This window comes from Micromys minutus, assembly GCF_963924665.1.
Source record: "Micromys minutus genome assembly, chromosome: 25".
NCBI classification, from domain to species: domain Eukaryota; kingdom Metazoa; phylum Chordata; class Mammalia; order Rodentia; family Muridae; genus Micromys; species Micromys minutus.
Genome location: NC_137960.1, coordinates 22,725,361 through 22,751,296, shown reverse-complemented (window position 1 = coordinate 22,751,296; position 25,936 = coordinate 22,725,361). Strand labels below are relative to the sequence as shown.

Sequence of the window (25,936 nt, the reverse complement as noted above, 5' to 3'; positions counted from 1 at the left end):
GAGAGGGAGGGATACTTACAGGTGGCCCTATAGGCCCTGGCAGTCCGGGATGTCCCAGAGGGCCACTTGGTCCTGGAGGGCCCGGTGGCCCTGGAGGGCCTTGAATGCCAGCCTGGCCTTGCTCCCCCTGAAGTTAGAGAAAGCATGTGTTAGAGAGAAGCTCTGGGAGCAGCAATCACAGTGCCCCCCACCCCGTGCCATGCATCTGCTGAGGCCTCAGTGGAACCTGCTTGGAAGGCGGTGGGGCGGGACAGTGATGGTGAATGCATGCAGGGAGGGGCCAATGGCAGCAGGAAGAGGACCAAGGCATAGAGTTACCGAGCTGTGGGGGCTTCTAGAGAACATGGTTGCCAGGGCAGGGGGCCATGGCAGCAGTAGCTGAGAGAGTAAGAGACAACCCTTGGCCTGCACCTAAGCCCAGATCCTGGCCTGGCCCAATGCCAGAGCTCAGCCCAGGTGGTCTATAGCCTGCCCAGTACACACTCTCTCTCTTAAAGTAGCAAGTTCACCATCTGCCTCAGCCCGGCCTCCCAGCTGCAGGATGGAAGCACGGGGTCCCTGTTCCCTGTCCCAGCATTTGCTGGTTTTGATGATCTGTTCCAGGGAATCAAATGAGACCCTAGGTCAGAGGCCACTGAGTTTCACCTGGCTCTCTGCTCACTGGAGCAGGGCTAATCAGCTAACTCCTTGCACTTTGGAAGTGGTCTCCAGCACCGTCTGCTAAGTGCATCAGCTCCTACGCAAGCTTCCCCTTTCTGCTCACCTGAGACCATCTTGCATAGCGTGTACAATCAATACAGACTTATCAACAGGAAATGGGTAAGCCATCTCATGTCCCCATGATGGCAGGTGGCATAAAACCCTTACTTCCCAGAGAATCTGTAGCAGCCACGAGGTCAATTCCTGCTGGCTCTGCTTTGGAAACCAGGTCAGGGCACAGTCATCTTTGTGTCTTAAACACAGCTACAACAAGTAGTGGCCAGTTCTACTTCTGGACTCTCTAGGGCCATGGTTTTCAGCCTGTGGGCTGTGGTCCCTTTGGGGTCAAATGACCCTTTCTTAGGAGTTGCCTAAGACTATCTGCACATCAGCTATTTATATTATAATTCATAACAGTAGCAAAATTACAGTTGTGAAGTAGCAGCGAAAATAATTTTATGGTTAGGGGTCATCGCCACACAAGAAACTGTATTAATAAGTAATTGGAGCATTAGGAACATGGAGAACCACTGCCCTAGGGTCTTCCTTACCAACTAGAAATGAAAATTACGGCCCCCAGAGAGCTGGTATGCAGCTTGAGTGATTAATCATGCATGGCTTTCGTGTGTGTGTGTGTGTGTGTGTGTGTGTGTGTGTGTGTGTGTGTGCAAGACAGACATCAATCTTGGATGTCCTTCCTCAAGGCTGTTGTCCTTTGAGACTGGGTCTCTATCTGGAACCTGGAGATCACCAGTTAGGCCAGTTAATCTCCCCAGGGATTCTCCAATCTTTCCTAGCCTAGGGCTGCAATTACCAGGGATTCAAACTTGGGTCTTCCTGCTTGCCCAACAAGCAACCTCACTAGTCAATGTCCAACAGTGGCTAGTAGAAGCAGGGCCACACAGTAGCTTTGTTCAGAGTGTGGGTGGGCGTGTTTAGAGGCACGCCCTAAAAGCAGGGCCTTTCTGCAGCAGGCTGAGCAGCAGTCAGCGGGCCTGGCCAGCTAGCAACCTCCTGAGCAGCCCTCGGAGCCTTAGGAGGTGATCGAGGATTTGGTGGGTAATGTGATCCGTAGCCCACAGGAATGGGCCAAATGCTAATAGGCTGCGCCCGTACCATGTGACTCTGTATTTTTAGCTGATTGTTGTGAGTTTTCAGTCTCATTCAGTCAGGTACTTGAGTGTCTGTGCTCCTGAGCTATGGGACTCACCAGGCAAGTAGCTAAGACCCTGCCACTCCCTGCTCCCTGGACCCTGGGGACAACCTGGGCCATAGAAGGCAGATAAAAAAGTAAGACAGGCAGCCCCTGGCCTCATGTGACCTTAGACTGTAGGGACAAAGCTGGGTTGTCCCTGGGGACCTGCTGCTCCTGGCCAGCCCTCCTTGGAGGCAGCAAGGCAGGAAGATGGGAAATTAGGCATTTACCTGTTGGTTGTGGGTCAAACTGCTCTACAAACGCCCACCTTTCTCACACCCAGGTTCTGCGTGGTCAGCTAGGCTGTGTGTCTAAGATCCCACAAAGAGCGTGAGCAGGGAGGGGATGCAGGGGGCACAGTAAGTGCTGCTCTCAAGTCCACGACACCTCTTGCTACTCCCATAACGTTGGGGTAGTCTTTCTCCAAGCCTCAATTCTATCAGTCACTGTGCCTGTTCCGATTTTACAGAGCACACTAGGAACAGAGAACCTGGGTGTAAATCCTTCCTCTTCTGTTTACAGGGCTGTGACCTCGGGCAACTTACGGTCCTTTCTGGGCTTTTATTTCTACATCTGTGCAATAAAGACAGTGGCACTTGGCTCAGGGCCCACTGAAAGACTTAAAGCCGGCCTGTAGCTGGTGCCGGTCAGGCGTCATGTTGTAATGGGGCTGTGTGCCGTGTATTCCCTTATTTATGGCATCACCCGGGCAATTGGCTGTCTAATTTGCTGTAACGGTTAGAAGCAGCAGCTTTTGGCATAATGGATAACCCAGCTGGCCTGTCAGGACCCCAACTTGTTCCAAGCCCCTGGGGAAGCCCCTTAGGGTATCTACCTGAAAGGTCCGCCTTTTAATGACTGGGGGCGGAGCCAGCCGCACTGAATTGAGGAGAGGCAACAGCTGAGGAGAGATATGAATTGGAAGGCCAGAGGGCAAAGGCCAGAGGTCGCAGGTATTCAGAACGATGCAGGAAGTTGCCAAGTGGAGGAAAGAGAAGAGGAAGAGGAGAGATCAGTGTAAACACAGCAGCAGGATAGACTGGGGGGAGGGTACCTCTGAGACTCAGCTCAAGGGACAGACACCACAACGCTGATCTTGCCTTTGGCTCTCTTATGAGCATCCTCTTAGGCACTGTGCGTTCCAGAAGAAGAGCTCTCCCTGGCCAAGCTCACCTCTGAAGCCATGCCTACTCAGGCGATGTGATATACCACCCAACACTGCACTACCCCACCAGGCCTGCTGGGTGGACAGCTTGCTGGGCTCAACACCGACAGCCACAGAGTGAGCTAAATTGGTGCATGGAGCCAGGCTGGCGTGTGGTCCCCTGTGGGTTCCTTTTTGGTGGGACAAAAAAAGGCTGATGTCAGCAAATCTGAGGCCCATGGTCAAGGGAGGCTAAGCCTGGCTCCCAGGGGCTGAGTTGGCTGAGGGTGTGGCTTATGTGGCACACAGTAAGTGCTGCTGAGGCTTCGCTCTGGGGCTGGCATACTCAGTAAAGATGCCCAGGGAATGGTCAACCGTTTCTAGGAGGACAGGCAGCTTGCGGTCATGTTATCCAATATCATTTTCAATTGGGGGTAATTCCTGCTGCTGCTTGTCTCCCTGCTCGGGTAGATGAAACCTGAGGAAATGGCTTGAAGGTTAGAACCCATACGAAGACAAAGACCTTGGGCTCAACCACATGGACTTAAGTTCACCTGAGGCCTCTGGGCTAGATGTTAAGAACTACCATCCACCTTTGCTGAGGACACACTCAGATAGGGAATTAAGACCCCATCTGGGGGCCTCCCTAAGGTCATTCCTGCTGCACCTTCCAAGGTCAGCTGCCACACACTGAGCCATGCAGAGCCCCATCCTCCCATGCTGGGGCCCAGAGATGTGCCACGTTGAGCTCTGTGTCCAGGAAGCGTCTCAGCCAAGAGGGCCTAGAGCCCATCAAGAACCGACAAACCTTTAGGGAAATTATCGGGTTGGAGCGCAGAGCTGCTAGCGTGCCGCTTGGGTACTCCTGGTTTGGGAAGCAAAGGGAGGCAGCAAAGACGGAGTCACATGGAGCAAGAGGAAGCCCACAGATCCTCCTAGTAATCCTGCCAGATACCAAGGGACTTCCCACTCACTGCCTAGCCCTTTCCTTTCCTGCTAGACAAGAGGTCGGGACTAGCCAGGCTCTTTGGAGACTAGTCAACACTCCCCCCTCTGCCAACCCTTTGGAAAGCAAGTAACCTGCTAGGTTCCCTATTCATTTAAATACCAGTTAGGTATTTAAATCTTCTATCCCTGCCTGAATGCAGTCCTCAAACTATGCTTCTGGAACATTCTCTTGCTGTCTCCTTCTCTATTCTTGTGCAGGGTTGAGGGACAGAGAGCCCGCTCTCCCCCACCTGAGCATTCCTACACACTACAGAAGCTCCGGCAGTTGTATTGTCTCTGTGCTGGGCAGGTGGGGGTAGGGGATGCCGTATTTCTTTTGGCTAATAAAACCATCTTGCAAGACTATGGTTTCAAATAAACACAGCTGGCCTTCTATCGCGGTATCAGGATGGGGCTGGTCAGAACAGCAGGGCTCTGAAGCCCTGAAGCACACCCCACTGACAAACCAGCTCTGCCTGTGAGACTGCTGTCCTGGGCCTCTTACACACTGAACTTAGCACAGCCTCTCTCTGATCCAAGGACCCAGATGTCAGGGACTGGCATGGTCTTCTGTGTTCTGAGAGGCTGGGCAGAAGCTGGCCATAGTAGCCACACTGTGCCAGAGACCCTGAAGACTCAAATATATTCTAAGCCTGGTTTGTGTTGGGGATGGGGGTGGGATGAGGGGTCTGCCATGGGCTCCACCCCTAAGCTCTACCCTGCCCAGCTGAAGTAGCAGCCAGGACATCTGACTGTGTATTTCTGGTACACTGAGGTCCCTATAGATGGAAGGCCACCTAAGATGCTCTTCATACTTGCTGCCCAGACCTGAGCATGATACATGTGGTCTACAGGCTGTTTCACCGTGTTCTGCTGAGGCTTCAGGGAGGAATCAGGGAAGGGCTCTGTCCCTCTCTGTCCCCCAGCAAGAGCTCTGCTGTCAGGTGCACAAGTGAATATTGGGTTCCCTTTGCTTAGATGAAGCCAGGAAATGTCAGGGTCAGGAGGGGTTGGGAAGGAGCCATCTCAGTCCAGAAACACCCCACCCCCACCATAACGTTCCTGCCGAGACAGGCTTCCTGTGTTCTTAACAGGGAAGATGCACACTGCCCCAAAGGATGCAGTGGCCAGATGATCTCCCCTCCTGGAGATGTGGGACATTTGAAACCATGACTAACTCAGAAGTCCCTCATTTTTGTTCAGGACTTTCTCCCTCCCACCCTATCCCACCCCCCCCCACCCCCCCCACCCCCCCCCCCGCCCCACACACACCACACAGAGCAGAGGCAACACAGAGACCCATGGCCGACAGAGGGCAAAGTTGGACACATAGTTTCAAGAGACTCTTGGAAACATGTTCAGCAGACAGACAAGGCCATAGGAGGCCAGCTCCTTGCTAATGGACACAACGGCTTCCAGACACGGTACTGAAACAAACTCATGGTTAGCTATAGGACAGACCAAACTACACCTTACACACTGGGGTGCAGGTTCCTCCCCTAACTCCCTGACCCCCAACACTCCCACCCTCCAACTCTGGTAGTGGCTGGACTTCAGGATGGACCATAGAGCACCCTTGGTTTGAAGTATCACTTACCCGGTGTGGGTACTCTCCACACTGACCCTAGGGCGGAGAGAGGAGAGAGGTGTTAGGTGTTTATTAGGGGATCTCTACACCTATAATACACCATGTGTCTCCTTGCCAGATTACTGCTCTGCCTGTGGTCTCCCTTCCCTTGCCTCTAGAAGGTAATAGGAGGAACCCCCAAGGGTCTGCCCAAAGGAGGCTCCATGGGGTAGGATAGGACCCCCACCACATGCCACCTGCTGTGATGGTAGGATTGGGAATTATGTGCAGCTCCATTGTCAGCCCCAACCCCTGGGTTAGTACCCAACATCCCTAGAGAGGAGCCCTGATGGGGGTCAACAGACTCTGTGATGTCTTGTGGAATACCTCCCCCGTGCCAACAGTCCCAGGCTCCTACACCTCTGCCCGGGGCGAAGCTACCAATCTTGGCCAGAAAGTGAACAACAGAGCATGGAGGAGGTTAGGAAAGAGTCAGGTCAATGGGGTTATAAGTCCAGATCTCAGAGTGAAGGGCCCCTGTGGGACGGCAGGTAGAGAGGACAAAACTGCATGGGGGTCTTCAGGTTCAAGACTGACAAGTGAGGGAGTGTCATCATTTTTCTCTTATGTACTGGGCCCCTATGGGGTTTCTGCAAACCTCAGATCTGGGGGCTGGAGAGATGGCTCAGTGGTTAAGAGCACTGGCTGCTCTTCCAGAGGTCCTGAGTTCAATTCCCAGAAACCAACCTCACGGCTATCTATAATGGAATCTAATGCTTTCTTCTGGCACACAGGAACCCATATATGCAGAAAGAGCACTCATATACATAAAATAAATACATCTTTGGAAAACAAAAATCTCGGGTCTTCAAGTGCCCACCATGACCCCTTTCTGGCCACTGTGACCCTTTTCTGCCTAACAGAAGGCTTGGCCTGGGGTGTAGGTCTAGGAAGCCTCAACGGCGCTTACCTTTTCTCCCTTTTGTCCCTGAGGTCCCTACAAAGAGAAGGAAATGACTGTCAGGTCTTAAATCCGAAGCCACATGGTCCCCAACCTCCCCTCTGGGGACAAGGAAGAGGAGCTACAAACCGGTTGTCCTCGAGGACCCACCAGGCCCTGTGAAGAAAAAAAACAGGTGTCAGTGGGTAGGTAGATCACAGACACATGCCTGGTTGGATTGGGGAACATATCCTGGGCTTCTAGGAGCTTCTCAGACTGTCCCAAAGTTCTACAGGTCACGTCGGCCTATGTCCAACTCCTCAAAGATGGGATGACCGTATATGACAAGTCTCAGTGGGTGTGGCCAGTTTCTCCCTGTCCCCTTCACTTTTTCCTCCAGTCATTGACATCCCAAAGACATCTCTACATGGGAGGCTGGGCGTTAAGAGCTTGGGTTTTGCTCTGAAGGACCTTACATCCTTCACCTGGGGTCCCAGGAGACCCCAACACAGCCTGCTTCCTGTTCTCCTGGCCGCTGAACCAGAAAGGCTTGGGGGCATGGGTGGGGTAGGCCGTGCTTGCAGACACCCTGTGTGAGGTCTGTGGTACAGACAGAAGCTGGGATGAATCCCATAACCCACGTTTGAAGCTCCCTGGAAGGCACAAAAGGGCCTAGGCATTTCTGTCAAGGTCGTCTTATCCTTTGGTTCTAGGGAGGAGTAGGGTTCAGTGTCTGGTAAACTTTCAGGAGGCTGCACCGAAGCCCTGGTTAAGGAGACCCATGTTGATGTACAGAGCAGAAGCCATGTGTGAGCTGGCCCCTCTAGGGCGGGCTCTGCAGGTCTTCCCTGGGCCAGAGAAGGGGCTGGCATCATCTCTGCCCTTCCCCCGCCCAGTGCCAAGAGAACAGCAGTGTTCACACATAGCTCAGGGTGAAGCTATGGAAGGCTAGTTATTTTCAGTCTAGCACACTGTAAATTTGAACCCTTGTCTGAGCTTTTGAGGTAGCTGCTAGGCCTATGCTGGCCTGCAGGGAACCACCTGAGTGCCAGTCTCTGGATCCCTGGGCATCTGGGTGTGTGGTGTCAGTATGGCAAGATGTAGAAAAGGCTCCTTCTGACTCCTAACTGGATCTACCCTAAACTAGGAAACTGAGCGGGCTCACAATGGCAGGGCTTCAGTGTCCTCAGGGGAAGCCACTGTGGGAAAATAAAAGGTCACCATCTCCTAAGAAGCCCCTGACCTCCCAGCCCCGACCTAGAGATTATGGATATCACCATGTTGGAAAAAGCTTGCCTAATGCCCTGGGTGTCTCCTGTGCAGGAGAGAAAAGGGTTGCCACTTCTCCCTGTATGGGGCGAGGATCTAGGGCCTGGCGACTGTGACAGGCAGGCTCTATCCCTTTGTAGAAGTCAGACAAGGCTGGTCCCCTACCTACTGTGTGACGGAAAGAAAGTAAGGAGGCTTACCGTCTCCCCTTTAGGTCCGGGGTGGCCCTGGAAGGAAAAGGGGTTCATGTGCATTGTTGAATTGTTTAAGTCCCTCACCCTGCCTGCTCCAGCATTGCTTCTGCCTAATCTTTGTGGATAGCTTCTCTCTTCTCTCACATGGCTACATGGTCACTTCCCACTTAGACCCTAACCTGCAGGTTGACTGAGCCAGGGTGGAACCATTCCCCCTTTCACTTTCCCAGCTGCACTAGTATAGGTGCCTTCAAAGGTGAGCAGAGGTGGTGGTGTCTCCCTGAACTCCAGCTGCATTCGCTCCATAAACCCAGGTGTGCGTGCACGTGTGTGGGTGCCTGGCCTTGTGGTGAGTAGAAATTACCACTGTAGCCTCTGGACTACATGTGGCTTGCTGGGCAGGTGACTGGGTCCCCACCTGAGATGACACCCCCATCTGAGGAAGAGTTGAGAGATGTACACTAATTACATCTCTACTACCTGCACTTATGGGGACTCCAAGAGCCTTGGAGAGGTAGCTATCTTCCAACTCCTGTGAATGCTTGGACCAGGACACCAAGGCCAAAGGGATAGAGTGATCAGAGGGGGACCCAGGTATACACGTGGAGCTTTGGCTGTGGAGAGGACCCCAGCTTTGAGGAGAATAGGAGATACCTTGGCATTTTGGTGGTACTGGAACAGCCTGGCCCTGTCCACCTTGCTGCTCCTTGCCCTTCTAGACCCCTGATCTCAGGGAGCCACTAAGAGCCACCAAAGTCTATGGATGACTTTTGCTCTAGACACTGAGTACCCAGCCTGACCACAGTGATTGCTCACTTGTGGTCGGGGTAACTTACTCAAATAGCTCCTCTTCCCCTTCCCATTAGCAATGCCATTTTGAACCATTTTCTTTTTGTGGAAAATATTTTTTTAATAATCTGAGGTATTGAAGGACCAGGAGCCCCAGGTAAGTGAGCTGGTCAGAGGCAGGACAGAACCTATCTCAAGGGTCTACTTACCCCAAGAGTTCACTTACCGGCCTGCCATCAAGACCAATAGGACCCTGCAAATACAAAGGTTAGATGCAAAAACCAAGCTTCCTAGGACCCCCCCACCCAGTAGGCAGCCTGGGCACAGAATCAATCTATACACCCACTCATCCATTTACCCACTCCCATCCGTCCATCCGTCCATCCATCCATCCATCCATCCATCCATCCATCCATCTATCTTTTTTATTGTTGTTGGTTTTGAAAGACAAGGTTTCTCTGTGTAGCCCTGGCTATCCTGGAATTTCCTCTGTAAACCAGGCTGGCCTCAAACTCAGAACTTTGCATGCCTGTGCTTCCCAAGTGCTGGGATTAAAGGCATTGGCCAGCACCTCTTGGCCCTGTTGTGTTTCTTGAACACTAATGTTGGTCAGCACTGAGGCAGCTGCTCCCTTGGTCCTACACCTAAGAAGCAGTCTAGGCTCCGTTAGCAAGGGTTAAAGGGTTAACCCACTGTGGCCACCGTACTACTGCTTCCATGATAGGCCTCTCTTCAGAGCCTGATCAGAAGTCAATCAGTTCACTTTCTAGGACTACCATATGTCTGCATCCTGGTATCAAATGAGATGTATCAGCTCACTCAGCTCCTGTCTGGTCATCACTATCTATTTACATGGACCTCGCTGTCCTTTCTTGTAGCAGGAGCCCAGCCCTCAGCTACTGGCCCATGAAAGGTTATAGAGTGGATCCTTAGTGGCTAGGAATCAGGAGCGGGAAATGTGGTCTCAGATATCATCTTGGTGATACATTTTAACCCAACCAGGCTCAGGATCTACCTATCTCTGCTAACCTAAGCCCTCTGCACTTACCGGGAATCCAGGGAAGCCTCGGGTACCTGGCTGGCCCTGAAAAAAAAACAGAGCATTGAGGATGAGGGAGGAAGGGCGGAGCCAAGCCCATTCCTGACTCTCTGTTATCACCTGTGAGCTGGCTAGGATGGAGAGGACATGGAGCACATAGCAGAGCTTCTGCAGGGTCCAGGCTGGAGAGAGGGATGGAAACAACCTGCATCCTTTGAGTCTACTTCTGGAAGTGGCCTTGGGATGCTCCCTAGTGCTTGGGCATGCTGAGCCTTGATGACAGACCAGTGGGACAGCCAGAACAACAAATGGCTTACTCTGAACTGCACAGAAGCCCTGGAACAAAACTGGGTCCATTTCTTTATTTGCAGGTGTTTCTCATGGCCACTCGTCTAAGGGTGGCTTCAAAGTCTGCAGAAGACCTCCGACATGTGTGACAATAGAACAGGGTCACATTGCTCCTACTCCTCAGGCTTCTTTCTCCCAAGGATTCCCAAGCAACACTAAACTGTGGCTGCCAGTCTGCAAGGCTAACCCGAAGGTCAAGGGTAACAGAGAGGAGAAACCTAGAGCCCGATCACTCCCCTCTCCTCGGATCCAGCAAGATGGCTCAGCAGGTAAAAACACTTGCTATCAGGCATGAGGACTTCAGTTTGAACCCTGGGACCCACACAGTGGGAAGAGAAAGCTGACCCCTGCAAGTTGTCATCTGACTTTCGAGCAGACACACACGCACACACACACACCAAAATTTGTTTTTTCCAGACAGGGTCACATTATGTAACTTTTGACTGTCCTGAAACTCACTATGTAGACCAGGCTAGCCCAGATTCCCAGACCTCCACCTGCCTCAGCCTCCTAAGTGCTGGATTTAAAGGCGTGCACCACAATATTTTTTAAAAGACAAAGCCATCCACTGCACCACTGGACAGACCCGTTTGCCTCTCTTCCTGTCTCCTCTATATCTCTGCCGCCTGCCCAGGGACAGTGGCTCGCCTGCTTTCCCTGAAAGACGTGGCAGCTCTCATCTTGGGAGACCCTCAGTTTACATGGCAGACCCTCTTTGCAAGTATGGACTGTTGGGTCTGGCAGGCTGAGTTCTAATTCTGCTTTCATCAATAACAGTGTGACACTAAGCCATTGTCCAAAACTCCCCACGCCTCAGCTTCCCTATCTCTAGAATGGGAATAACTATGTAACCTCATTGGGTCACAGAACTACAATCCATTATGTCTCTGGTAGTAGAAACTCTACCATTGGGTGTGTGTTGAATTAAGATGACCAGAGGGGGGTACCAGAAACCAGCCAGATTGCTTGTATTTACTGAATGCATGTGTGTACATGTTCATGTGTGTGTGCCCATGTATTTGCAGGTATGAGCCTAGAGGTCAGAGTCCAATGCCAAATGCTGACTCTACTGTCCTTAGAAGGTTTAAGGACGTTGTCTCTTTGCTGAACCCAGAGCTCACTGATTTGGCTGGGCTAGCCGGTGAGTTCCAGGGATCTCCGGTGCTGTAGTCACAGACACGTGCCTCAGGGCCTGGCTTTAAATGTGCGTGTTAGAGACCTAAACTTAGGCACTCACTGTTTGCTTTTACTCTTGGAGCCATTTCCCCTGGGTGTCCCGGGATCTGTGGATGTCTTAATTGAGGTCTGGAAAAAGGCCCCTTTTGGGGGACAATTTCTCTTGACTCACGTGCTGTGACCCTGAAAGATTTCCAGGCCCCAGTGGGTCCCTTCTGGATCCGTGGATGGAAGGAAGTATCCAAGAGGCCGCAGAAACAATGATACCCTCTGGCCAGGAGACATAAGACCTTTTGCTATGTCAGGGTTAGGATGCCGGTCCACAGGGAAACTAGCTAAAGTCAGCTGCAGGCTCAGGATGGACTTGTGGCAAGTGTCCAAAGGCAAGAGAACGGAGACTCCACTCATATGTCAGAGGGCTCTGGCCTCTCTCCTCTTGAGGATAAGTGGAGCTAAGAATAGGCCTAAGGAGAAACCTGGAAACCATTGCAATGCAATCTCTGAAACCTCCCAATGTAAACTTTCTGTAACTGCTCTGAACACGGAAGAGGTCAGGGGAGGATTCCAAGAAGCATCTTCATAGCCTCAGCTGAGTGTTACTCGGCTAAGATAATCGCACAGTCCACAAATTACAGTGCCTGCTCCGGTAAGCAGGGTGCATCCTTCCAAGCCAGGGCCAAGTCCGGGACTAACCAGGGCTTTTTCAAGGCTGAGGGATGGAGGCAGAGGGATGCTGTCATTGACCACAAGGAAATGGGATTCTACTTCATGGAGAGGTTGGGAAGAAGGCAGTTGGGAAGTCTTGGGATGGGACTGTAATTTACATCTCAATTTATGCTGAGCTTATGGCCTCTTCCAGTGATTACTGGTCAAACTGGTTCCAGGCTGGGGAGCTGGCTGTTTGAGGCAACATATTATTATAGTGTATGTTTAATACGCTATACTAGTATTATGTATTATTTATGTAACAGTGTGTTATATGAAAAGTATAAACAGGCAAATATATGTGAGTCAGGATCTATGTTGTTCAGGCTGGCCCTGAGCTCCTGAGTTCAAGTGATCCTCCTGCCTCAGCCTCCTGAATAGCTGGGATGGTAGGTGATGTCTGGCTTTTCCTATTCTTCTCCATTAGGTTATCTTTTCTGATCTGGTCTGATTAATGCTGTTTGCTAAGAACAGCTCCTTGCACAGGCCATCCAACTATCTAAGGCTAACTCATCTTCTGTCTTTGAAGGGTTCACAGTGTATTTTCACTCACCTAGGATGGTCATGTTTATACAGACAAACTTTCCCTGTGCCTTTTCTTCCATGTTCAAAGGAGCCCTCTCACCAGAAGTTATAAAACAGTTGCTCAAATTATGCTCCTGTTGTTTGTGGCTTCATGCTTGACATCTTAGTCTTCTGTTGTTCTTGCCTTTTGTTTTGGCTTGTGTTTCGGAGACAGGGTCTCATGTGGCTCAAGTTGCCTGGAACCAACTATATAAGGTGGGGCTGGCCTTGAACCCCTGACCTTCCTGCCTCCTTCTCCCAAGTGCACACCACCACTCCCAGATTACATCTAGTATTTTATTCACTGATAATCTGTCTTGAGAGAATGGGTTGGAAGATTCACGATCAAGCAAGAATTGAGGGCTGGGGAGGTGGTTCAGTGGGTAAAGCCGTCACTGCATGCAACTGATGGCCTGATTTGATCCCTGGAACCTCGGTAAAGGTAGAAGAGGAGAGTGGATTCCATGACGTTGTCCTCTGATCGCCACATGTATGCATCGAGGCAGGTACGTGAGTTAGAACTCGAGAATACACACAATCCACTTTCTCTTTCTACTTTTTTCTCTTCGTTTTTATCTTGTTAGACAGGGTTCCTTTGAATAGTCTGGGCTATCATGAAACTAGCTATGTAGACCAGGCTGGCCTCAAACCCAGAGATCTGACTGCTTCTGTTCCTTGAGTGCTGGGATTGAAGGTGTGCGCCACTGACGCCTGGCTTTCTTTCTGTTATTAAATGAAGCTTTTCTCACAAACCATCTTCCCACCAGCATTTGGCTTTGTTTCTGGTCCTTCTCCTCTTATCTAGTTGTTTGTCTCAGTTGCCGTGTTCTTTTTTCCTAACATAGTCATGAACTTATTTCCTTCCTGAATGAAATTCAGCATTTGATTGAATAAGCATTCACCAGGATGAGACATACATTCATGGATCTATATATGAAAAGGGAAAATAAACTTCAAATGTCCATTTCTGAAATTCATCTTGCTCTAAGGCACCTACCTCCCCTGTCAACATCTGTTCCTTCCTCCTCCTGGGCAGGGCACTGCCATGAACTCTGTGACCCAGAAATGTGGAGTGTCCAAGACTCCTTCTCTCTTCTAAAGTTCATTTTCTATTGCCACCAAAACTCACCTATGGCTACCCCCAAATGGCATTCATGTATATGAACATACACACATACACACACACTCACATGCATACTTGCACATGCACACACACACACACACACACACACACACACACACGTGTGCGTGTACATGCAGACACTTAAACAGCACACACCAGTCACTTCCATTCAGTGTGTTCCTACTGAATATAGGGAACAACCTCTTCCTAAGCTGCATACTAGTTGACCCTCATCCACCCAACACAACCCAAGGGCCTGAACGCCTTGGGATACAGTTCTGAATATCTTGTTGAGTCCTTCATGCAAAGCCCTTGCTGGCTTCTCCAGCCTCACCCCTGCTTTCCCGTCCAATCCTTTCCAGGTGCTTCTCCCGATTAAGGAGCCTGGCACCTCAGTCCTAACCCTCCTTTCTTGGGTGGACCCTCACCTTAAAGTAGGCCAGTTATCCCTTCCTCCTGCAGCCTCTCCTTCTGGACATGGTCTGCGCCCAGTGGTTCCCTTCCCCTATGTCCCCACTACTCTTTGTCCCCACACCCGTTATTTGTACTGTCATGGCCAATAGGATTGCCATTGTGGGCTGGGAAGGAAAGCAGTCGGGTTTCTTGCATCTCTCTTGTGCCTGGCAAGGCTCTAGGTTCCTGACATATTCAGCAGGTGTATCTACCTGATGTGGGTAAGGGTCAGATCCCTCCTATTAGTCTCTGAAGAGCAGCTGGGGTGGGGGCTTGATATGCAGGTATCCTTAGCTTAGCCATTTTCTCATCACCAGTCTTTGAAAGTTCCTTCTTGATCTCCTGTAAGTCCTAATTTAAATAAAGTTTATACCAAAAAAGAGGGAGGGCTCTGAGTTGCCTAGTGCTCCTTGGGGTCTAGCCTTCCGCTCTTTCAAGGGGCTCCCACAAGGACACCCAGACACTGGGTCCCAACCCCTTGTGCCACTGGAATGGGAGTCATCCTTCTCCAAGTACCTGGATGGCCCCTGTTGCTTGGACTATTGATCAGACTCCAGAAGAGTGGGCAGGTGGTCCTTAAGAATGACAAGGCCGGTTCTGGTGAGTAGTATTTATTCTCAGCCAGGCCACACATTCCCGTGTGCCCAGCTGCCACGGAGGGCTTGCCTACTTGACCTCAGCTCTTACTGTCAAGCAGACCTTTTGTCTGCCTATTTCCCATTTCCACCAGGCTGGGGCAGCAGGGACAACTCGAGGGTGGTTGGGTGTCACTCAGCTAGGGTGGCTTGACCATATGGCTGATGATCAGTAGCCGTCAGAGGATTCTGGGTACGGTCAGGACACCAAGTGTCATGAATCATTGGAGACACCAACAAGAACCATCAACTTCCCCTGAAGACGTGTATATATATCCTTTATATACAATACTTCAAGTTGGAAGGGGTTATTAGGAAAACAATTACACTTATCACCTAGGAGCTTGGCAATCAAAACGGGCATGAGCATGAAATTTCCGGGTTCCGTGTGCCATGTGCTGGGGAGTTGGGGGAGGACACCCCCTGCCTGTGCTGGAGGCCTAGCATGTAACTAGTGCTTGTCACTGTGACTTCCTGGTTCTCCCGCCATTCTCAGCCTCTGGGTTGCAAACCCTTGGAGTCACATATAGGTACCTTGCATGTCATATTACATTACGATTCATAACAGTAGCAAAACTACAGTTATGAAGAAGCAACAAAAATCATTTTCTGGTTGGGGGAGGTCAGCACACCATGAGAAACCGTATTAAAGGGTGGTAACATTAGAAAGGTTGAGAGCCACTGATGTAGATGATACCTTAGTGCACGTTCCCAGCATCCCACTCTCTCCGTGTGCTCCCTGCTCCTGTCTCATCACGTGACAGGTTCCTCACAGTCCGCCTCACAGTCCTTGGCAGAGCAAGGGAGGTCTACGGCCACAAAGGAGCCTGTCCAAACCCCTTCTCCTCTGTGGAGAGAGGCCATGCTAGGCTATGCTAAATTCCAGCTCCCTCGCTGACACTGGACAGGTAGGTACCTTTGGTCCCCCACGCATCCTCTTACACATCGCTGTGTTAGCTTGGTGGATCCATCACCCACATCCCAGGCAGCCCCTACGGAAGCATGTCAGAGGGAAGTCAGGAGGTGCTAGGTAACTCGGAGGACCTGCTACTGGCAGTGAGGACAGGGGTCTTGGAGGGCAGGTTGGGGCTTCACCAGAACCAGGAGTGGGTGCTGGGGTCAGTGAACCTGGACTTTGTCATCTGCTCCTGGTTTTGGGAGGTCAAGATTAGTTCCAAAGAAAGCTGGGGCACTTACTCGGGGCGAGCAGAGCAGCGGCACTTTTCCCTCGTGTAAACAGCAGCAACCACCTTCCTGCCTCCCAGCTGCAGGAGTTTTGTGGCTAAAGGCTCTGGAGCCCTCCCAGGAGGCAGTAATTTAGGTATATTTAGTCAGCCCACTTTCTTTAACATCAACAGCAAGCAATGCTGAGAGGATCAACAGGAATGACCACAGGACATGGGATGGTCACACCCAGAGGCCCCTGCCAAGGCTCACCCTTATCCCCCCCCCAAAGCTATTTTCATTAACTCTCCCAACCTCTATACCCCACCCCATAACAGTGGCAACTTACAGGGGGGCCTCGAGGCCCGATGATGGACATCCCCGCATCTCCAGGGGCACCCTGTGGGGAGACAAAGGGTGTGTGGAAGGGTAGACAGAGGGGGGTGGTTGGTGGGGAAGAGGAAGGGGGTGGGGTAGCTGGCAGTCAGAAAGGGGGATGCCAACCCCCATAGACCAAAGTGGACGTCACAGGGGAGCTGGGAGTAGTGGGGAGTAGCAGACATGAAGAGATGTGGATGGGAGAGGAGAGTGGGCTCAGGAAATGCAGGAGAGCAGCGTCTATGACTCTGCGGGCACGAGGGAACCACAAGGAAAGGCAGGGCCCGGCAGTGACACTCCACCTGGTTCACCTGGCAGCGTGCCTTACGAAATGAACCGTCAGGACATACAGTATCCTGGCTATATGGGCCCAGCAGCCTTGAGGTCGAAGACTGATACTCTTGGATGTCCTAGGTAGGGAATGATCCAAAAGGATGAAAGCTGAGCCCAGAGAGTACGTCCTGGAGCTAGCGGGCTGGAAGTCCTGGGGGTTAGGACAGGCGGCTGAGCCGGCTGGAGAAATGAAGGGTGTGGATGTGTAGGAATCTATAGCAGAGATAGGCGGCGGGGGTGGGGTGGGGCAGGGCCCTAAGTTAGCAGCTTTCTAGGCTCACACAACCTGTCTGAGAGCTGGAGCTTGGAATGTTTTGCCGTCTGTTATGGACAGGGAATTGGAACCTGTTTTGCAGAATGTCCTACCTCATATACAGTTAGCAGTGATCTGAAACTAGTGGTGCTGTGATAACAGACGTGACTTAAGACAAAAACAGATAGTTTGAAGGAAACCCTGCTCCTTAGCAGCTGCCGTAAACTATGGCTGGGAAAACACTCCTGTCGTGGAAAATTTCATGGGATAAGACCAGAAGGTGTTTAAAATCACCCTGTGGGTTGGGGAAGGTGATATGTCTCACCCTATAGTATGGGACCAATATCCACTTTGTACTGGCTGGTTTTGTGTCAACTTGACACAGCTGGAGTTATCACAGAGAAAGGAGCCTCAGTTGAGGAAATGCCTCCATGAGATCCAGCTGTAAGGCATTTTCTCAACCAGTGATCAAGGGGGGAGGGCCCAGCCCATTGTGGGTGGAGCCATCTCTGGGCTGGTAGACCTGGGTTCTATAAGAAAGCAAGCTGAGCAAGCCAGGGGAAGCAAGCCAATAAGTAACATCCCTCCATGGCCTCTGCATCAGCTCCTGTTTCCTGACCTGCTTGAGTTCCAGTCCTGGCTTCGTTTGGTGATGAACAGCCTGTGGAAGTGTAAGCTGAATAAACCCTTCCCTCCCCAACTTGCTTCTTGGTCATGATGTTTTGTGCAGGAATAGAAACCCTGATTAAGACACATTTGGAAGACTGTCCTGTCGTATGATCAGTAGCTTCAGCCTTGGAGTCACAGCACACAGGGTTCCTTTCCAGCTCTGACACCTTCTATCTGTGTGACCATGGGCATGTGCCTTTCCTTTTCAGGGTCTAACACACAGAGGAATAGTTAAGCTTTCAGGAAGGGCTGTCAGCATTACCTGAGCCAATAGAAAAGAATACTCACAGCCTGCCCACCTCTGGGGAGCTGCCTACTGTTATCATTTTGTTACTTTAGAGATGAGATACTTTGTTGCAATATCTGTGCAGATGCTTGCCTAAGCCCGCATTGGTGCGGAGTCTCCTGCCTGCAATTCCAGCTCTCAGCAGGGAGAGAGGTTGGAAGATCTTTATTAATCTAATCTCAGCTTGGGCTATACAATGACTTCTAGGCTAGCCTAAACTATAAACCAAAACCCTTTCCCACCCCCACCCCCAAAAGCCACATTATTGACAACATTGACATGCCCAGTGTCTACAAGGAAGGAAGAGAAGCCGAGGACCAGAAACCTGGTCACGTTACTGCTGGGGACTCCAGACAGACCCCATACTTTCTCCTCTGGCTGGGGAAGTTATGCTCTAAAATCTCTAGAATCCACCAGGCTGCTTTTTCAGGATGTCTCCTTCTCCATCCTGGCTTCCCAGGCAGGGTGTAGAGTCCTCTCTGTGACTCTGAGGTCCCCCTGCGTAATCCCAGTTACATAGCAGTGATAAAAAGGATGGGTGACAGCGCACAGCTAGGAATGGGAGTGATGGGGCCCTCTGCACCTGGTTAAGGTAAGGCAGGACAGACTTGCAAAGATGGGACCCTTGAGGCCTTGCCTAGGAATCCCAAGGCTTCACACCAGCTCTCAGAGAATGTTAGCTTAAAAAGCCTCCCAGTGAGGGAGAAGGCTGGGCTCAAGGTGAAGGGGGCAGCGGAAGACTCACCTTCTCGCCTGGTTGACCTTTGACACCCTGGGCAGGCAGCCCCCACGAAACACGGGGCATGGGGAAAAGAGTGACAGGGAGAGAAAAAACAGAGGATGAGAGACAGACACGGACACAAGGATCCATGTTAATGGCACAGCAACTGAACAAAAGAAATCACTGTGAAATAAGAAACACAGCACAAGGCGCAGATGCAGACACGCGACAGCCATCTCAGCCAGCTAGCATGGCCAGCTGCTCTACATCACTAGGAGAGAAACAAGGGACCCTGTCCAAGTGGTGCGTGTGCAAGGCGGCGGGGGGGGGGGGGGGGGAGAGGGAGGGAGGGAGAGAGGGAGAGATCTCTAACCCAGTCAGAAAATCTTCCCGAGTAGCCAAATCCAAAGGGCCATGTGTAGGGCTGGGAAGAAGTTAAAGGTCTATGATCGTGAACCCCAGGAGTTTGGAAGGTCCCTCTGAGTCCCAAGTACAGAGCCTTGTGAAATGAGGTGAGACTGGAACCGTTAGGGGTACCCATTCCTGGTTAAAAAAAAAAAAAAAAGGCTATGTATGTATATAAAGGAGGGGGCAGACAAGGGAGGGGACATGGAATGACACAAGACAACCAGGAAGGGGGCTCCTGGGCTTGGGTGGCTCGGGCATGTAGTTCCGGCTGCTTGGGAGACTGAAGCAGCAAGAATACAAGTTCAAGGTCTGTGTGAGCTAAAGGCTGAGTTCAAGGCCTAGACACAACTCAGTAAGATCCCGTCTAAAGTCTAAAGAGGGCTGAGGATCGAAGAAGCCACGGGAAAGATGTTTGCCTCATATGTTCAAACTCTTACACTGAGTCACCAGTACTACAAAAAAGGGCAGAGGTGGGAGGAGGTGGGAGACACAAACTCGGCAAGGATTCGGGATGAGTCAGAGTATGAAGAAAACTGGACACCCAGCCAGGGGTTCCTTTATCACTACAGTGGCCAGTGGTAGGCAGCTTCACTCTATCCAGTTCCCAACAGGCCAGTGGCGCCACCTCTGGTGACATATGGGAATGACCCAGGAATTTCACACCTGGTCATTAGCGACTACAATCCTTATCTAGTGGCTTATGCCAGGTCCCCTAGTGAGCAGCCAAATGGGCCATCCTGAATTTAAAATAGCACCAGCAGTGAGAAGTTCCAAGGTGGTTGGGAAGGAACTCCGCACAGGAGGTGGGAGGCTTCCGGTGCCCCCCCCACCTCTCCCTATTGCCACCATACAGGAAGCTCTGATGGGGGAGTGCAGGAAGGAGGAGCCGGAAGTACATTTTGCACTCATCAGAACTTCCTGCGGCCCAGCTGCTGCACCCAGCGGGGGGGGGGGGGGGGGGAGCTCCTAACACTTGCCTATCCTGAGCAAGGTCGGTAGGTCGGTTGGCTTGGGTACAAAATCAACTCCACCGCCCTTCCAGGGTAGGTTTTGCCCATTAAACAGGATCATGAAGGCTACAGCACACAATCATCCCTCCAGGTAGGATGGTGGGATGGTGGGACCCATATACAGACCCAGGGTCTAATGGGGAGACTGATGGACAGATATAGGAGGCAAAGTACCCATTGTTCTGCTCTGGCATCAGTGTGAAGACTACGTGGACCGGGTCAAGACTCCCATGCCGTCAGGTCTTACAACACCAAGACTGGCACACTGCTGGCTGTACACACTGACCCGTTTCCCTGGGTACCAAGCCTTGCTGAATGTGCCTACATAGGGGAAGGCGAGGGAGCAGTGGGCAAGAGCTTTGAGGTTACTGAGGTCCCGGTGAGATACCACTTAGAGAAAGCCTGTGCCAAGGATCTGGTAAATGCTGGGCAAAATGACACCAACTAATGTGAATCCCCCACCACACACAGCCTCTGGCGCCACAGAGGTGGCCTCACAGCTTACAGGTTGCATGGAGCTCTTGGACCATGTTCTAGAATGTTCTGGGCCTCTGGAGCATCTGTTTAAGGTCAGCTCTGATGCTATGGGTGGACCACTGGGGTCAGGGACACAAGTTTGTAGCCTGGTTGCCTGTGCTCAAGTGTCTGCCCACTCATTTCCTAGTGCATAACCTTGAGAGAGACATTTACCTGCTGAGCTCTGGCTTTCTCCCCTGGAGTGCTGGGGGTGGGATGGAGATGTACCTCTCTGCCCATGCAGCTCACTGGGAGACCGAATGAGCCAGTAGGTTCACTGCCCGGCAGGACGTTGGTACTAGCAAGTGTTGCCTAACCTTGGGGTACCCCAACTCCATGCTTTCCCCAGCCATGCAAATGCATACACAGATGTCACAGTCATGCTTAAGGCCAATGCCAGCACAGCGATTAGGGTCCCAGGCAAAGCCAGCAAAGATGGTGGCGGAAGCATGCTGGAGGTAGGAAGTTAGTGGTAAGGGGAGGAAGGCAGCCCTATGTCCACATCCATCCTAATTAAGGATGCCCTTTACTACCTCAGGCTTCTGTCTGTCTAGACCTCAGTGGTTCTCAACCTTCCTAATGCTTTGAGCTTTTAATACAGTTTGTGTTGTGGTGATCCCAACTGAATAGTTACTTTCACTGCTACTTCATAACTAATTTTGCTGCTGTTATGAATTGTGATGTAAATATTTAACATTCACAGTCATAGGTGACCCCTGTGAAAGGTGACCCCTCAAGGGGGTCACAACCCACTGGTTGAGAACCATTGGTCCAGACCCTGAAGACCTTCAACCTGAGGCGGACAGGACAACCCAGGTGCCAGGAACTCAATGCTCATATCCTCTGACTAACTACTTCAACTCTCTTTTCACAAAAGGAAACATTAACTGCATTCACCCTTACAAGACCCGGAGCAACTGCCTAGAGCTGCCTGGAACCAAACCTTGCCTTCACTACCTCTGAGTGTAGTGTCCATCCAGAGAGGACAGCCACAGGAGATAGTGGGTGCTCTGGGGATGGTTGCAGAAGTAGCTGATTCCTTGGGATACTCAGGCCTCACTCCATCCCCCTGTACATCCAGTGACTTTCTACAGAGTACTTAGTTCCTGTATCTTCAAGGCGAACACATTCCAAGTCCCCAGTAGGTGCAAGAAACACTGGTTTGCGTGGATCCTATGTGTGTACTACATGTCTTTGCTATATGTGTGTACCTATGACAAACTTCAATTCTATAAATTAGGCATAGTTAAGAAAATTTTAAAAGGATAACCTGTAATAAAACAGTTTAATAGTGTTTCCTAAGATGTGGTTGGTCTCGTTTTGAAGTATCTGAACACAGGAACTGAAGCTGTGTGTGCAGATGAACTGAAAGACACTGTTCTATTCAGCCTAGGGACTGGAATAAAATGCCTTCCCTTCCCTTTCCTTGGCTCTCCTGAAGTTGCTCTACGCAGCACTTCTCTATGCACGAAGGGCAAGCCAGCTTGGAGAAGCAAATGATGGCGCCCCAAGCAGGGACACAGCAGCCAACTCACCACGCGTCCAGGCATCCCGATGGCACCCTTGTCCCCCTGATGAAGGAGGTGGAAACAGTCAGTGTGGCCTTCACCCGCCAGAGTGTCCCATGAGCTTGTGCACACCTAACTTGAGGACATGGCTAGTCACCTTTGGTGGAACAGCTAGGACAACATTTAGAGTGGCACCAAGGGTCACACTGTCACACCTCCCAGGAGACCTCAGTAACTAGGGCCAGGACCTCAATGCCTGGATGGAGTCAGACAGTAGGTGAAGGTTGTCATTCTGGACCTCAGTCTCCTAAGTTGTCTCTGAGGCCCTTTCCCCCCTAGGCTTGTGTTGTTGCAGCCTACCAGTGATAGCCAAAATGGGTGTAGGAGTCATTACCATTGCTTTAAGGCACAGCGCAAGACAGAAGAGCAAATGTCTGCCAGAGCCAGGGAAGCAGTGCCCATGCTCCCTGGTCCTCCCTCTCCTGCTCTGGGGTTCCACCCTGCCCCCTCTCCTCCCAGGCTACTCCAGCATGTGGATTTAGATGCTTTGTTTTGTAGCCAGGGTTACAGCCTCTAGCTCTGGAAAACTGCTTACAAAGTTTTACTCGTTTCCCCCATTCAGTAGAAAATATTTTTTTGTAATCACAGGCATGCAGACATCATAAAAATCTGGGGTGGAGCTTCCATGAATGGGGAACAACGGGGTGTAGAAGGTAAGATGATGCCTGGCCTGCCAATCAGAAGACTATCGACATCCCCCTGGATGTGCTGGGGGGTGGGGGAGGGTGGGGGAGCTCTGGGAGGGGACCCTGGATCTGCTGATCCCAAAGAGGCAAAAAGCGTTCAGGAACAAGCTGCATCCTAAGACATATGTGGGATACACGAGAAAAGCTGTCAGTTCCCGTTAGGCTTACACTGTCAAGATCCAGGTCATCTTTGCTAAGAATGGCACAGTGCTGGTTGTAAGTACTGACGTTTTCCCATCCTCCCTGAGCACCAGACTATGGAATGGAAGAACAGGAAGAGAGCTTTGTGGTTGCCGGGTTCCCCATGGGATGCTACTGTCTCATGCCAAGAACCTGGCATTTGGTAAATGTTAAGCAAAATGGCATTGACTAGAGTTGGAACCCACAACACCATGGTTCTATGTACGTTTGCCCTATGTATGTATATCCTAACAAAGGGCCAACACTCATGCTCCTGGCAGTGGGTCACTCACAACTCTTCACAGGGAAACTCAGACCCTCAGCCAGTGGATCAGCCTCTCATCAAGGGTGTGCCAGGCCCATGCCTGTTGTCAGCTTCAGCTCCAGGGACCTCACAGTTCTCACTCTTAAGCTTCTGAATGCTATTCCAGGGTGTGTGTGTGTGTGTGTGTGTGTGTGTGTGTGTGTGTGTTGGATTATTTTTCCTTCATTTGGAAAGTAATGTTCTTTGCAGCTCTGGTCATAAAATGCTTAGGTTAGGGACAAGCATGGAAAGGCCAGCAGCTGGAAACCCAGCAGCATCCCCCGCTCTGTGAATTGCCCCTAAATGCCTTTTAAAGGCGGATGCTATAAGATAGAAAGAAAGAAAAAACCTGCCCACATTCTTCTTGGTCATCTGACTATCCCCCTGCTTAGGTTTCACGGACCGAGTCACTGTCCTTCTGAGCTCCGGCACTGGGAAAATCTCCACTCCCAGGGCTGGGCCTTCTTCCATGTGTATTTTCCTTAAAAAGTCACTGACCATTGATTCCAGAAGCTGTTGGATTGGTCAAAAGGTATAATTCACATCCAGAAGGTTCAAGAATTCAGAGGAAGTGGCCTGTAGCCAAGGGAAGTCAGATGTATAACAGGTGTCCCCTGAAAGCCTCCCCCAACTTCTGTACCCTACCTAGATATCTTCTCTTTGCCCTACCTCAAAACCCCATCTGTGACCTTCCTTAACCCCATGGTTGGCTACAGCATCTTGCTTGAGCCACACCCTGCTCCAAAGCCCACAGGGTTTATAATCAATCCTCATCTCACTGATTGAAGCTGGACCCCACAGAACAATTTCTTAGAAGACTTTCAAGATGGCACTCGGGTATGGGCCACAAGAAACTGCTGTGCTCAGTGGTGTGCAATAAGCCTCTAACGATCCACTACTGAACTCGGACCACTTGGACAGTGCATTTTATCCTTCTGAGGCTAAGCCCTTTTTTCCCATCACTAAAATGAAGCTGAGAACACCCTCTTATCTATCTGAGCTATTACTATTTTCCTCTGAGTTCTCGAGCAATTAAGACTGGGGATAGCTGGAATGCCTGGCACCTATTAAAGCTTCAGGTGGCTAGTCATCAGGAGGCGAGATGGCTAGTCACATGACTTCTACCCACATTTGCCCAAAGTCTCTGTGGTTACTCAGCACAGCCTTTTTATGGTAACTGGAGAGAAACAAAGGTTTGGAGTCCACCATTTCCTAGAAGGCACAGGAAGACTAGAACAATAGCATAAATGTCATCTGCCATGAAGAAGGCTGGGAATGACCCAAGGACTGGCCAATTGCTCCGGTCCCCCATTACAGAGCTATCTATCTGGACAAGAGCTCCTGTGTTTGGAGGGTCTGCTGAGTCTGCATGCATAATACCCTAGGAAAAATAGCAAGAGCTATAGCTACAGACCCCAGATACTCTCCAATGCAGAGGGTTGGGAGTGGTTTCACCCTCAACCACGGATTAGAGACTCCAGAGAAAGGTGAATTCTCATGCTCAGAGAATTATGAGAACCAGCCACCCAACCTAGACAATCAATGGACTGAGAATGTAATGGGGACTGGGGGTGTGGTCCACAGGAAAGCACTTGAAATGCCCATGGGTCCTGGGCTCAACGCCCACATGGAAGGGAGGCAGAGAGAGAAGAAATGAGTTACTTACCGGGAGTCCAGGTCTTCCAGTGGGACCCTGAAATCAAGAGATGGAGAGTGAAGTTAACACAGGTCAGAGTTATAAACAGTTAATGGGGTAACATTCCCCTGTTAGCTGTGACCTCAGGGAAGTCCCCTGCACTGTGGGAGCTTGTTATTTTAATAACTAAACAGGAACAGGGGCTTCCTTTCTGTCAGCCATCCATCCATAAAAACCAGGGAAGCAGGCCCAGGAACAGGGGACAGAAAGATGATATGCCCACTCCCAGGACTCAAGGGTCATTAGGTCTTGGGCTCTCATTAGCTTAGCTCCCTCCCCCACCCCCTCCATTTCTGAGCCCTCCAGTTGCTGAGCATCATCACTTCTGCCTACTGGACCTGACTGGGAAAAAGCAGGGACGAGAGACAGCCAGACCCTGTGTAACCTGTTCCTTCATGGAAGAGCAGTCAGGGGCTGGGCAGAGCCTGCCATTGGCTATGATGCCCCCGATGCACAGACCCCATCTATAGTGATGGCATGGGAACAGAGAAGGGAAAAACCCACAGAGGACTATGAGGGAGACAGTGGGCCTTGCTTTGGTACATGAGAACACGTAGGATAATCCAGTCTGTGATGAGGCAGTACGGGGTGACAGGTGTCTTGCCTTCCTGCTCCCTAGAACCCAATAGACAAAAGTCTCCAAGAACCCCAGCTAGGCATATGTCAGTCTGGAGTCATCCTGGCACATGGGAGGCTGAGGCATAAGGATAATGAAGTCTAGGCTAACCTGGGCTGCAGAGTAAGGCTGTCTCAAAATAAGGAAATGCATAAACAAATAGAAATTATCCAATGACTATCCTATCAGTTACGTTTTCTATCATAGCAACACATCCTGGAAACCGCCTAGGAGCCTGTAAAATCCTGAGAGAATGGTGTCTTTCAAGAGCTGGATCCTGACCTCAGATGGGTCTGACCTGAGAAGGATGCTGAGCTTCTT

The 25,936-nt window shown here is 50.9% G+C and overlaps 1 protein-coding gene across 1 annotated transcript in view; it reads right to left on the bottom strand.

Moving 5' to 3' along the window:
* Nucleotides 1-25,936, bottom strand: part of COL13A1 (collagen type XIII alpha 1 chain) — a gene marked incomplete at both ends in the record, with an annotated part of 139,595 nt that overhangs the window by 53,068 nt on the left and 60,591 nt on the right. Inside the window, 12 exons of the mRNA XM_080937613.1 lie at nt 20-127; nt 2,730-2,795; nt 5,623-5,649; nt 6,563-6,589; nt 6,683-6,709; nt 8,002-8,028; nt 9,011-9,037; nt 9,833-9,868; nt 16,341-16,391; nt 18,656-18,682; nt 22,101-22,136; nt 24,970-24,996. Of these exons, the coding sequence (XP_080793739.1) occupies nt 20-127; nt 2,730-2,795; nt 5,623-5,649; nt 6,563-6,589; nt 6,683-6,709; nt 8,002-8,028; nt 9,011-9,037; nt 9,833-9,868; nt 16,341-16,391; nt 18,656-18,682; nt 22,101-22,136; nt 24,970-24,996 (486 nt within the window). The remainder of the gene's footprint in view (nt 1-19; nt 128-2,729; nt 2,796-5,622; nt 5,650-6,562; nt 6,590-6,682; nt 6,710-8,001; nt 8,029-9,010; nt 9,038-9,832; nt 9,869-16,340; nt 16,392-18,655; nt 18,683-22,100; nt 22,137-24,969; nt 24,997-25,936) is intronic.